This window comes from Phaseolus vulgaris, chromosome 9 (genome assembly GCF_000499845.2).
Source record: "Phaseolus vulgaris cultivar G19833 chromosome 9, P. vulgaris v2.0, whole genome shotgun sequence".
In the NCBI taxonomy this organism is placed as follows: Eukaryota; Viridiplantae; Streptophyta; class Magnoliopsida; order Fabales; family Fabaceae; genus Phaseolus; species Phaseolus vulgaris.
Window position 1 is genome coordinate 13,539,486 of NC_023751.2, and position 12,358 is coordinate 13,551,843.

The following is a 12,358-nucleotide window of genomic DNA, read 5'->3' on the forward strand; positions in this document are numbered from 1 at the left end:
TTGAAGAGAAGAGAGAAGAATTGGAAGCAAGAGAGTCCCATAAAATGATGAATGTTAATGGAGTCTTTCTTTATTGTCTTCAAAATTGAAATCAGAAATAAAAATGCTCATCTCATCAAGACAAGACATCATCCTTTGGTTGGTTCCCATTAGCACCACTTTTGTAGACGCAAAAAGAGACAGCAACCACTAAGCACCCTTTTTCAAACTCAACACGCCGAACCGCAATTTTAAATTTATTTTTAAATAATTAATTAATTAAATAAATAAACAAGAAAATAAATAAACAGACAAACAATAAATATCAGGTTAAACGCCGTCGTCTACCTCGTGAAATCTCTCTCTGATTAGTAAACTAGCTTTCCGCAAAGAAGAGAAAGAAAGAAACACAAGACTTTGAGAGGAGCCAAAATCGCAACAACGTATCCGACCGGATCCATTCTTTCATATCGCTATTCTGTGTTCAATTTCCACATTTTCTGGAAACACAGAAACAAATTCTCTGTTGAAACTGGTTTCGCCTTAGGGTTTCTCGCCAAATGTGCGCGATCCAGACCTAGGGTTTATCAGCCGTTACTTTTTGCTCCTGCATAAGCTTCAAGCCTCGTCGTTTCTATTCTCTCTTCGCGGGACCCATTCTGTCCATTCACTGCATGGAGAGGTTTTCGTCTCACCGGCGTCGTTCCGATGGAGAGAGTACTTCCGCTTCATCCGAGGACAATCGCCGGAAGCGCATCAGAGTTTATTTTGATTTCGAGTGAGTTTGTTGAGTGCGAGTCGTTGGCATTGGGCATTCGTTACCTTTAAGATGTGCTGTTTTTCACTAGGGTTGTGTTACGATTGGTCTTCATTTCTGAATTGGGATAATTGGAAAATGCACGCGGGACAAGGATGTTATTGCATTATTGGTAAATGTGGTGTATTGATGTTCGTTTATTTTTTGGCAGTGGCGTTCATTCTACCATTGCGAGTTCTTCGAATTCTGGGAAATCCAGTGCATCTGCCGAGTATGGTGATTATACTGATCTTCAAGGATCGTCTCTTCGATCCAACGATGATGCTTTGAGGTTGATGTCTTCTGGCGAGGAGAGTAACTTTGATGAAGGAGATGACAGTGACATCGCAAATGTAGATGATCTAGTAGCCAAGATGGATCTTACGGATGATTTATTGCACATGGTATTTACCATTTCTCGCTATTTTAATGGTTTGAAATTCGGAAGTCTATCCTTACCCGTTCCCCCTGTAATTTAGGTTTTCTCCTTTTTGGATCACTCCAATCTCTGCAAAGCTGCCAGGGTTTGTAAGCAGTGGCGTACTGCTAGTGCTCATGAAGACTTTTGGAAGAGTTTGAATTTTGAAGATCGTAACATATCTGTTGAGCAATGTGAGCCTGCGAATATATTTCATAATAAACTGTTATTTGTAAATGTTTGGTACCTTTTAGCTTTCAAATATGGGTAGTGGAAATAATGCTCTGTGTCCCTCGTAATCTTGTAAATGTGCTGATACAATGCTTGTGTCTTTGTGTAGTCGAGGACATCTGTAGGCGTTATCCTAAAATCACAACAATCCGCTTGTCCGGTCCTCCATCTTACCAGCTTGTCATGAAGGCCGTCTCTTCGTTAAGGTTGGTAGCTTCTTCGGTATTTGGGTTGCTAATTAAGTTACCTGTGATTCATTCTCATTCTTTATAACTGTTTTCAGAAATCTTGAGGCTTTAACATTGGGAAGAGGAAATATAATGGATAGCTTTTTCCATGCTTTGGCTGATTGTTCTATGTTGAGGAAACTGAGCATCAATGATGCTATACTTGGCAGTGGTATTCAGGAAATATCAGTTAATCACGACAGACTGTGTCATCTCCAGTTGACAAAGTGCCGTGTGATGCGAATAGCAGTCAGGTGAATATGTTTCAGTGGTTAGCGCACATTTAGCTTTATCTTTGCCAGGGAACTCAAATGTAATATCTTTTTCTTTTCCAGGTGCCCACAACTTGAAACCATGTCCTTGAAGCGCAGTAACATGGCTCAGACTGTACTCAACTGCCCCCTTTTGCAAGAGCTTGATATAGGGTCTTGCCACAAACTTCCTGATTCTGCTATTCGATCGGCTGTTACATCATGCCCGCAATTAGTTTCTTTGGACATGTCTAATTGTTCATGTGTTAGTGATGAAACATTAAGGGAAATAGCCCAGAATTGTGCTAACCTTAGTTTCCTTGATGCATCATACTGCCCAAATGTATCCTTGGAGGTATGTTTTGAGTCTATAATCACTTTTTGCCTTTATAGATTCAATCTGCCTTATTTTGACATGCTTTTCCCCTTCCTATTTGAAAGACTGTTCGACTGCCAATGTTAACAGTTCTGAAGCTTCACAGTTGTGAGGGCATCACTTCAGCTTCAATGGCTGCAATAGCTTATAGTTACATGTTGGAGGTATGTGACTTGTCCACGAGGCTCATATTAATGTCTTACTTCTCGGGCAAGACTTGTAAATGAGAAATGATGTTACTGCTTTTGTAGGTTTTGGAGCTTGATAATTGTAGCCTATTGACATCAGTGTCTTTAGATCTTCCTCGCTTGCAGAACATTAGATTGGTTCATTGTCGCAAGTATGGCCACCTTTGCTTCTTGTCACATCTTTTAATGCTTCTATTCACCGTATTTTTTAGTACTTCCTTTTGTAATTTCTTTCTTAAACTATTTATGTTATCAGATTTTCCGATTTGAACTTGATGACCCTGATGCTGTCTTCTATTTTGGTGTCCAATTGTCCTGTGCTCCATCGTATAAACATCACATCAAATTCACTTCAAGTATGTCATAATTATGTCCTTCGTTTTCTGTTCCCATATTTGCCTGTACTATAATGGATTAAAGGCAGAATTGTGGCAATGCAGAAATTAACTATACCAAAGCAGGACAGCTTAACCACATTGGCTTTGCAATGCCAATCTTTGCAAGAAGTGGATCTCTCTGAGTGTGAATCTTTGAATAATTCTGTATGCAATGTTTTTAATGATGGTGGAGGCTGTCCAGTGTTGAAATCGTTAGTTCTTGATAATTGTGAGGTATATTTTAATCATTTGGTGGTGTTCATTTTCCCTAATTTGCTTGTGCATGATCTACACCACTAGTATCAACTAATAACTGTCATGTATTTTATATAATTTTTTAGACGTATTTTCCAGTATATATCCGTAATGTCATATTATGAATTTTGCCTATGGAGTTATTGCCTGTAATTTTGTTAATTATTTTTTAAAATTCTAACCTGTGGTGATTTGATGAATTCAGAGTTTGACATCAGTTCAATTCATCAGTACCTCTTTGATCTGTCTCTCGCTTGGTGGTTGCCGGGCAATAACTAATCTTGATCTCACATGCCCTAATCTGGAGAAACTTGTTTTGGATGGCTGTGATCATTTGGAAAGAGCGTCATTTTGTCCAGTAAGTGCTATTGGTTGCTTTATAATCTGTTTGCATAAGATTAAACTTTTTAATTCTTTATGTTCTTTTTATTTTGAATATTTGGTATACTGCTAAATCATTCACAGCTACTGAATATGAAATATGAAGTCTTCTGCTTGTTTGTTTTCCTGATTGTGTTCTTTTCAAGCTATGAAGTTTATACTTTACAATGTAAGACATCTAGGTCTCCCTTCTAGAAAACATTTCTGTTTTGAATGAGATGAACTTGTGTTAATCTGATTTACACTAGCTAGAGGCTAAGTATTTTTCTTTTCATGCCTCACTTCCAGGTTGGTCTTTCATCCCTCAATTTAGGAATATGTCCTAAATTAAGCACACTCAGAATCGAAGCACCTTATATGGTGTCACTTGAGTTGAAAGGATGTGGTGTACTATCTGAAGCGTTCATTAATTGTCCACTCTTAACATCTCTAGATGCCTCCTTTTGCAGGTTATCTATACATTACTTTCCTATTTATCCTTTCTAAAACATTCATTAATGGTTTCTCTGAACATGTCCAGACTCTTCCTTCTGAATGCTGACTGACTTTTACTGTTTGGAATTACAGCCAACTAACTGATGACTGCTTGTCTGCTACAACTGTCTCATGCCCACTGATTGAATCATTGATATTGATGTCATGCCCATCAATTGGTTCAGCGGGTCTTCGATCTTTATATTGTCTTCCAAATTTGACTGTTCTTGACTTATCATACACTTTCTTGGTGAACTTGCAGCCTGTTTTTGATTCTTGTTTACAGCTAAAGGTTAGAGTTACCACTGGAGCACGGTTTCTTATTCTTGTACTTTTTTTTAATCGGGAGTAGTGCTAATGAGATGGGTTTAGAATAATACTTTTTTTATAATCAGTATTGTGTACTCTCATCATGGTGTCATATTCTCATAGTTTCAATTTGTCTTTTCTCCACCTAATTCTTGATAATTTGGCATGCTATATGACTTTTATTTTTTTATTATCTTCATCTTTGCTGATAGTGCTACTTTTTTTTTCCACCTGTTTCATGAAGGTGTTAAAGCTGCAAGCATGCAAATATCTCACTGAAACATCACTTGAACCTCTTTACAAAGGAGGGGCTTTACCAGCACTTCAGGAGTTGGACTTGTCTTACGGAACTTTCTGTCAGTCAGCCATAGATGAGCTTCTTGCTTGCTGCACAAACCTCACTCATGTGAGCTTGAATGGCTGTTTGAATATGCATGATTTGAATTGGGGATGCAGTTGTGGGCAGAGTAAGAATTTGCCTGCTGTAAACACCCTATACAGGGCAAGTTCTAATGAGAATGTTCCCGAATCAAGTGAGCAATCCCCTCGCTTGTTGCAAAACCTAAATTGTGTTGGGTGTCCAAATATTAGGAAGGTTGTCATTCCATTGAGGGCAAATTGTTGTCATTTGTTAATTTTAAACCTTTCGCTGTCTGCAAATTTGAAAGAGGTTGATGTTACTTGTCTCAACCTATGCTTTCTTAATTTAAGGTATGGTTGGGTCTGCAATAAATGTATGTTGGTTTCTATCCATCTCATATAAGATATATGGTAACGTTTTAACTTCTCTCTTCAGCAATTGTTCCTCTTTGGAAATTTTGAAGCTAGAGTGTCCAAGATTGACTAGTCTATTCCTTCAGGTATTAAGCCTTCCATGCTAATTTTAATCCGTTAGAAGTTTTGAATATTGGCGCTTCAGTGTTGTCTTATCCTTTTGTTTTAGATATACTTTACTATATATATATATTAATAATATATATTACGTAATGTGTAGGTTATCTTTTGTGAATTACATATTTATTGAAATGTTTGAAAGATTCCCTTGCTGCTCTGTGTATCACTGATTTTACCTATTACATATTTACTTAATTCTCTTGTCTTGGATTGTCTTGCCCCTTTCAAACCTTGTATAATCGAGTATTTCCCTGTTTAAAGGTTTCTTACGAACTCTAGAGGGTTGGATAAGTCTTTTATAGAATCATGTTCGGATTTGAGATTGGCTTTTTGTGCTCCACCGTAATTTTAGTTTGTTAGAAATGAATTTAGTATATTGTGTTACGATCCAATTTCAAGGTAATTGACACGAGTCCCTCCTTGGAAGTATAAGATTCTATCTAGTGTAGGATTTATTAGTTGTTGGACTTTCTTACTTGGATAGCTATTTTTTGTAGTGTAGTTCTTGTCATATTTTCATCAATTAAATTTACTATCAAATTGAAGCTCACCCCTTATCAATTTGTGTCAAGTCTTCGTTTCATTAAACTTTTTTATCTTTGATATTTTGGGTTTTCAGTCTTGCAATGTTGACGAGGAAGCTGTTGAAGTTGCTATATCAAAATGCACTATATTGGAGACTCTTGATGTTCGCTTTTGTCCAAAGGTGATAGCGAACTCAGTTTTCTGTTATATTCCTTATTCACTTTGCGTGTTGACTGAGGCTTTTAGCTATTTAACCTTTTCATACGTAATGATGGAATAATGCTTAATATTATAACTTTTGGTCATGATCTTCGACTAATTATTTTTTGAACTTCATGGTGGTTCGTAGATAAGCTCAATGAGCATGGGAAGATTACGCACAATTTGTTCAAGTTTGAAGCGTATATTCAGCAGTTCGTCAACTTTGTTGCCTTGATCAAGGATGTCAGTTTTTCCTAGTTAGTGCATTTCTTTCACTTGGATTTAAAGCGCGCTTCGTAATAAATCTGTTATTTCATCGTGTTTTGTAAATGGCTAAATTTTAAATTTGATTGTTTGTTTTGCACATGGAAATCAGTTCTATTTTTGTTGCAATAATTTATCTTTATTCTACTTGCTATTCTTGTAAATCAACAATTCAAATTTCAAATTTCTAACGAATCCGTGATGAAGAATTCAGGTATATTTTTTACTTTTGTATTTTGTTTTAAATATTGTTTTCTAAAAGAATTTACATTATTCATCAATCAATTTATTACCAATATTTATGTTTGAAATTATTTTCAAAATAAGTATTTAAAAAAACTGAAAATGTTTAGAGTGTTAAGAGGACATTTTTTTAGAAAATATATTGAGAGGTACAAATACTTGCGAATGAGTTAAAGGAATAGTGAATTAGAACAAAATTATTTTTGAAAATAAGAAAAACACAAGGTTTTAGTTTCCCCATAACATGATTCCGTGAAAGTACGTATTATTATCGTTTTCAAATACTATTATAAAGCAAACTGAAATTTATGTAACTTGATTGTATATCGAGGTGTGGTTGATATCTGGGAGAAATTAACTTGCGCCTATTATGATTTTGAGCTTTTATTCTCCCAGATTTTGACGACTGAAGGTAAGATTACATTTAGTTTTAATTGTTTAATTTTTAGGTTTTAGGTCAAGGAGGTTTTCAAGTTGAATGTCGTTATTGTTAATCTACGTCATATAGTTTAAATATGTTTTTCTTTTCTTTATTGGCTTAGTTTTACTCTTTAAAATTTGGAGTGAATATAATTTTGGTATCATATCATAGCCTTTTTAAAAGAAATTTAACCATTACAAAAAAAACTTTAGCCAATAATGGTGTAATCATTGAGTATAATGGAGTGATGTAAACCGTTATGAACTTATTTTCTTATTAGTAGAAATTGGACACATGTATACAACTCATGTACTATCAAGTGAATTTGAATGCGCTATGCCATGTAAACAGTTATAAAGTTTTTTACGTCTTTCAAATTTAAAAATATTTTTTTAGTTGGCCCGATTGAAGAGAATGGAAGAGTGAGGAAGAAATAGGAGAGGAAGAGGTACGTTTAAAATTGCTACAAAAATTTGTATTTAAACTATTGTTAATACAAATTTCAGAAGTTTAAAATTGAAGAAAATATTTCGAATTTATAAAGAAATATACAATTAGCCATGTTAGAATATTTTATCTTCAACAGATATTAAAATAAGTTATATATAGATTAAAAGTGTTAAAAAAGAAATATAGGGATTTAAAAATATTTTTAAATTTGGAATATAGAAAAATACTTTTAAATTATGGAACTGAAAAAGTCATTTAAAAACTTGAGTGATTGAAAAGATCAATATTATTTGAAAACTAGGAGTAACAAAAATATTTAATGAGTTGACGTATTACATTTAAATTTGCATGACAACCCATTAGTTCGCGGCAACTTCTCATTAACGTAGGTAGTACCAAGAGATTGAAAAACATTTTTGTATATATATTTGGAAATAAAAATAAGTTTTACTCTAAATGTTAAATAACTAAAAATAAAATTAATCCTTCTAATTTTTAGAATAAGACGTTATTCTTTTTATAAATATGGTTTTTTTACCTTACGCATAAATTTAAAAATATTCTTCTAGAAAAATTAATAAAAAAGGTTTATAAAGTGATTTTAGTCAAGAGGTATTATCCCGCAGAACACATTTTGTTTAGTTCGTATTCTCGTTCTAGGGGTGAGGCTTAAATGTTCGTTTGCACCATTTTTCTTTCAAATTTAACCACCCTTGTAATTCATAATATACATTTTCATATATGATCACACTTCTAACAATTAAGACTAGACATTTACATATGTCTCGAGATAAACAATTAGCTAATATACACACACAAGGGAGTTATACCTTATGACTAAAGACTCGTTGTTAAAAACACAGAAGATAAAAAAAAACTCAGTCAAGTTTAAAAAAACAGATCGATACTTTAAAACCTTTTTCATATTTGATCCACATTATATTATTTGTGTTTTAAGGTTTTGCATTTGGAACATTGGTTCTATAATCGTAAGTTCTCAAGTAAGCTGACTAATAATAAAAGGCGAATAAGCATGTTAGATATTCATAGTATTGATTCTAGTTGCTTTAATTCAGGGTCCAAACTACCTGTTTCCTCGCCTTCCGGTTCCCTGTATGAATCAGCTATAACCTTTCCTTTACTCAGCACATCTGAAGGCACAGTTTTTAAGAGGCTGAAACATAAAGCCTAGTAAGAATCACATCTTCTCAATCATGTAAAGCTATGTTTGGATAAAAGTTGGAAAAATGCTTTTAGAAATTTTAATGCGCATTTCTGACTTCAAGACGAAGGAAAAACTTGTTACTTTAGGAACTTTTGGTATTCCCAACTGACATCCAAACATAAACCAGTTAGGGGAAATATATGCAAGAGGAAGAAGAGATACCATGGATAGAAAAACAACAAAAACTACAGAAATCACCTGTCTAGAGCGTTAAGGGCGGAATTGATTTTTGCCTTCATTGATTTGACCGAGGCTTCAGGATCCTTTCTTGTTGCATTAAGAAGCAAGGAATCAAGTTCTTCTAGTGATCTGCACAAGCAGAAATCTTTCATTGGGTTTTGAACTTTTTCATATTGAAAGAATTTAATTATATACAATGTATAATAGATCAATGACTACTCGTGACAGTCAATTCATGCAATTTTTTTCGGAAATTGATTACAATACCTCAGACATTCATCAACATCATTGAAAGCAGTTTTACCATTGCCACTGTCAGATGCATACTGTGCCACCTACAAAAAGACCGTGGTGCTCTAATTAACTTTCATATCCATAAAGATAACGTAATGAGAATGGCTTTAGACACGCTGAAGGAGAAATAGTTTATCCAAAGATAGATATCAGCAATGGCATGAGCTTTGAACAACACTCATTGAAGCTGTTGGTTGTTCCATCTTGTTTAGGAGTCTTTTGAAATTAGCTTGATAACAAAGGCAAGTATGGTTATATCAGTTTTCAATGTTCTCTCTCTTTTTATTTCTCTCCTAAACGAGACAGTAACAACCAAATAGAGTTGTTTTCGTAGCAAATAGAAGCTTGGTATCAGAATTTAAAGTTGAGGAACTGTGTATAAGAAAGGACTCGGTGTGTAAATATACGAATACTTCATACTCAATCACAAAATTGAAGCCTCATAAACCTTTCAACTGACCGAGAGGGAGGGGGGCCGGGGACTCAATAGAGAATTCTAACTTTTCTTTATGAAGAGAAAAGATTAGTTTCACATCTAAAAGAACACCTAATAAGTTGAAGGAAGTCTTTACTCACTGCTCTTATATTTATACGAAGTGATGCTGCGGGCCCAGAACGAAGTAGAGACCGACAAAAGTCATATTGGGGTTCATCACCCTGTAATGTTTTTTCTGCAGTAGTAAAAAAAGCCTAAATAAAATTTATATTACATTCAAATTATGATTGTTGCAAACCTTGTCATATGAACACCTACAGCAATACTAATAGCCAGGATACAAAATGTACAGGAATGACAAAACCAACTATGTGAATTGAGAGAATGTATGGCATCAGAATTATGTCAAATTTTAAGTCAGAAACAAAAGAACTGTATTTCAATCAATTTCCTTTTGTGAGGCGCTTATTTGTTTTTGATAGCTATATTAGCAAATGTGGCCAGCCAAATGAGATAATCAAGAAACGTTGGGAACCTAGAAAATAGAACAAAATACTAACTATGAGTAAGGAATAAGAAATAACTTCAAATAGTCGAAATCACATATTTTCTGATATCTGGATTCTAGCAAGACAAAGGCACTACCTAAGTCCTTGATCTGAAACTCCGTAAGTATGACAGCTGGTACATAAGCCTCCAGGGGATCAAGCTTTTTTCTACAGCATTGCAGAACAAAATAGTTTTAAAATCACCGTTCTTCGGATGCACATAAACATTCTTTTAACCATAAATTATAAAAAAGCAAATCTACCACCGAAATAAATCAAACATCCCCTCCCCCTTATGAGTACATAAATAAATAAATTGAATGAACAAAGTGCATTAACAATGTAAAGAGCTTTTACAAGATCGACCAATCATAAATAGTTATATTTGTCATCTTTTCCAATAACTAATTCAAAATCATTTTCATGATTTCTGACTGGTTAATAGTATCAAAACCAGGTAATAAAAATGAAACTCAAGTCAAATTACATTTAGTCTAGCATAATGCAAAGAATATGTATAATTGAATCATCATCGCAAAGCTAGCCAATACTGGAGATGCTTACCTATCTGAAGAGAATAAAAACTTGAGAAAACACACGTAAATTAATACAAGGAACTAATCGACTAACTAAATTATAATTATAGGAAAAACTAACTGATATGCACAAAGTATAAGCGAAAAGATGATGACATGATGATCATTGATAATTCATACCTCTTAACATAATTATCGAAAGGACTTGCTTGAACAGCGGCACCTGCACTTGAAAATGGCAATATCATGAAACCAATCCAATATGTGAAGAGGATGAATGAAACGGTGAAAGAAGGGAGTGAAACGGTGAAAGAAGTACGTACGATGAGGAATGAGAAGGAGGTGGGAGAGAAGCAGAGAGAACGACACCGTGCGCCGCCCCTCACGCCACCTTGGGGGCGACACTGCGCACCTCACTCGCTTCGCCTTCCAAGTGGAACACTGCAAGGGTCTGTAGCTGCTAACATGCGCAGGGGTGCCAAGTGACGCCATTCCCACACAACATAATAGTGAGGCTGGCTTGATGGTTGGCGATAACGTAACCGATTCGGTGGGTCCCACTCTTATCTTCTTAGTTGTCATCTCTCTCTCACTAACCACTCCTCTTCTTCCCTTCCCACATTTTTGTAATTTGCAGATATATCCTTTCCACTTTCCATAATAATTCTATCTACTCGTTTTTTAAATTCCTCCTACTTTAATTTTCTAATTTCAATCTTATATATTCAACATACTTAATTCATCACCATTGATAAAAAAAATGACTACTTTTAATTAATAATATTATTGATTAAATTTTATATGAAAAAATATACCAATGGAGTTAAGTAGTTTAAATAATAATTATATATGAAAAATGTTATTTATAATTTAATTAATAACATTTTAATCAACTAATATGATTTAGACATAATTAATTTTCTTCTTTTTTATTAGTTTCAGTTTATAAGTTAAATCAACAAAATTATAGAATGAGAATTTGGGGATGAATATGAAGGTGTTAAATGTTGGATCTATAAAAAAAATAAAGAAAAGTTGTTGCAGTTGCAATGCTTAAATTGTAGTTATTAACATGTACAACGTGACTTTCTTGAAAAAAGAGAGCAGCAAATGTGTATATTAATAAGAGGTATATTATTAGGCGTTTTATTCTCGTGTAGTGTTCGACAATAAAATTAAGTTTGACATAAAACTACAGAGAAGATAACATAGTTATTTAATTTTGACTTCGTTGCGTGTATTTTACGAAAGGACGTAATATAATTTAGACCGTGTTAGTAACCAAACCTAAATAAAAGGACTATTTAACCATTTAAAAAACTAAGGAATAAAGTAAAATTTAGGGATGAGAATATGAGGCTGCGGGTTCGTCTTTAGTTGGTTACTAAAAGGTGTGGAGTAAGTTTATTAATCTCGCTAATCTGTTTTGGTCTTCGTCCTGTATAATTCGTAATTCATGCGGGTTGATCCACTCACTTGCATGAATAAATAATAAAATTAATTTATTATTGTATTATTTTTATTTTATTTTATTTAAAATAAATAAATTTAATATATTAAAAAATATTTTATTTTAATCATTTAAAAGAGATAAAATTAAGAGTGATAATAAATTTAGTTTTAAGTAAACTCTTATATTTAAAATTTGTTAATAAAAAAATAATATAAAGAAGAAATTTGAATAAGATAACTAAAAAATTAGTCATTTTCATTAAAATATTGTAGCAAAACTTTGATAAAATACTTTTGTACATTTATATATATGTACAGGAAAAAAATAGATACAAAATAAAACTTTAATTATTTTTAATCAAGTCTTCTAACAACTCTTATACTTAAATTTATACTTTTTTATTTTATTTTAACTAAATGAATTGAA

At 33.5% G+C, this 12,358-nt stretch overlaps 2 protein-coding genes across 2 annotated transcripts; one reads left to right on the forward strand and one right to left on the reverse strand.

Annotated features, from left to right (window-relative positions):
- The first annotated feature begins 288 nt into the window (after window positions 1-288).
- On the forward strand, window positions 289-6,363 carry LOC137820022 (F-box/LRR-repeat protein 15-like). The gene is made up of 17 exons (XM_068623789.1): window positions 289-757; window positions 948-1,179; window positions 1,255-1,387; window positions 1,534-1,630; window positions 1,708-1,905; window positions 1,987-2,257; window positions 2,344-2,442; window positions 2,530-2,618; window positions 2,723-2,822; window positions 2,907-3,077; window positions 3,304-3,456; window positions 3,768-3,928; window positions 4,047-4,245; window positions 4,507-4,973; window positions 5,059-5,122; window positions 5,776-5,862; window positions 6,031-6,363. The coding sequence occupies exons 1-17, from the start codon at window positions 654-656 to the stop codon at window positions 6,115-6,117; spliced, it is 2,712 nt and encodes a 903-aa protein (XP_068479890.1). The 5' UTR covers window positions 289-653; the 3' UTR covers window positions 6,118-6,363.
- Window positions 6,364-8,165: 1,802 nt separating this feature from the next.
- Window positions 8,166-11,093, reverse strand: LOC137820023 (uncharacterized). The gene is made up of 7 exons (XM_068623790.1): window positions 10,803-11,093; window positions 10,660-10,702; window positions 10,041-10,111; window positions 9,536-9,630; window positions 8,933-9,000; window positions 8,684-8,794; window positions 8,166-8,434 (listed from the first exon to the last, which is right to left on the reverse strand). The coding sequence occupies exons 1-7, from the start codon at window positions 11,059-11,061 to the stop codon at window positions 8,305-8,307; spliced, it is 777 nt and encodes a 258-aa protein (XP_068479891.1). The 5' UTR covers window positions 11,062-11,093; the 3' UTR covers window positions 8,166-8,304.
- Between the last annotated feature and the right edge of the window lie 1,265 nt (window positions 11,094-12,358).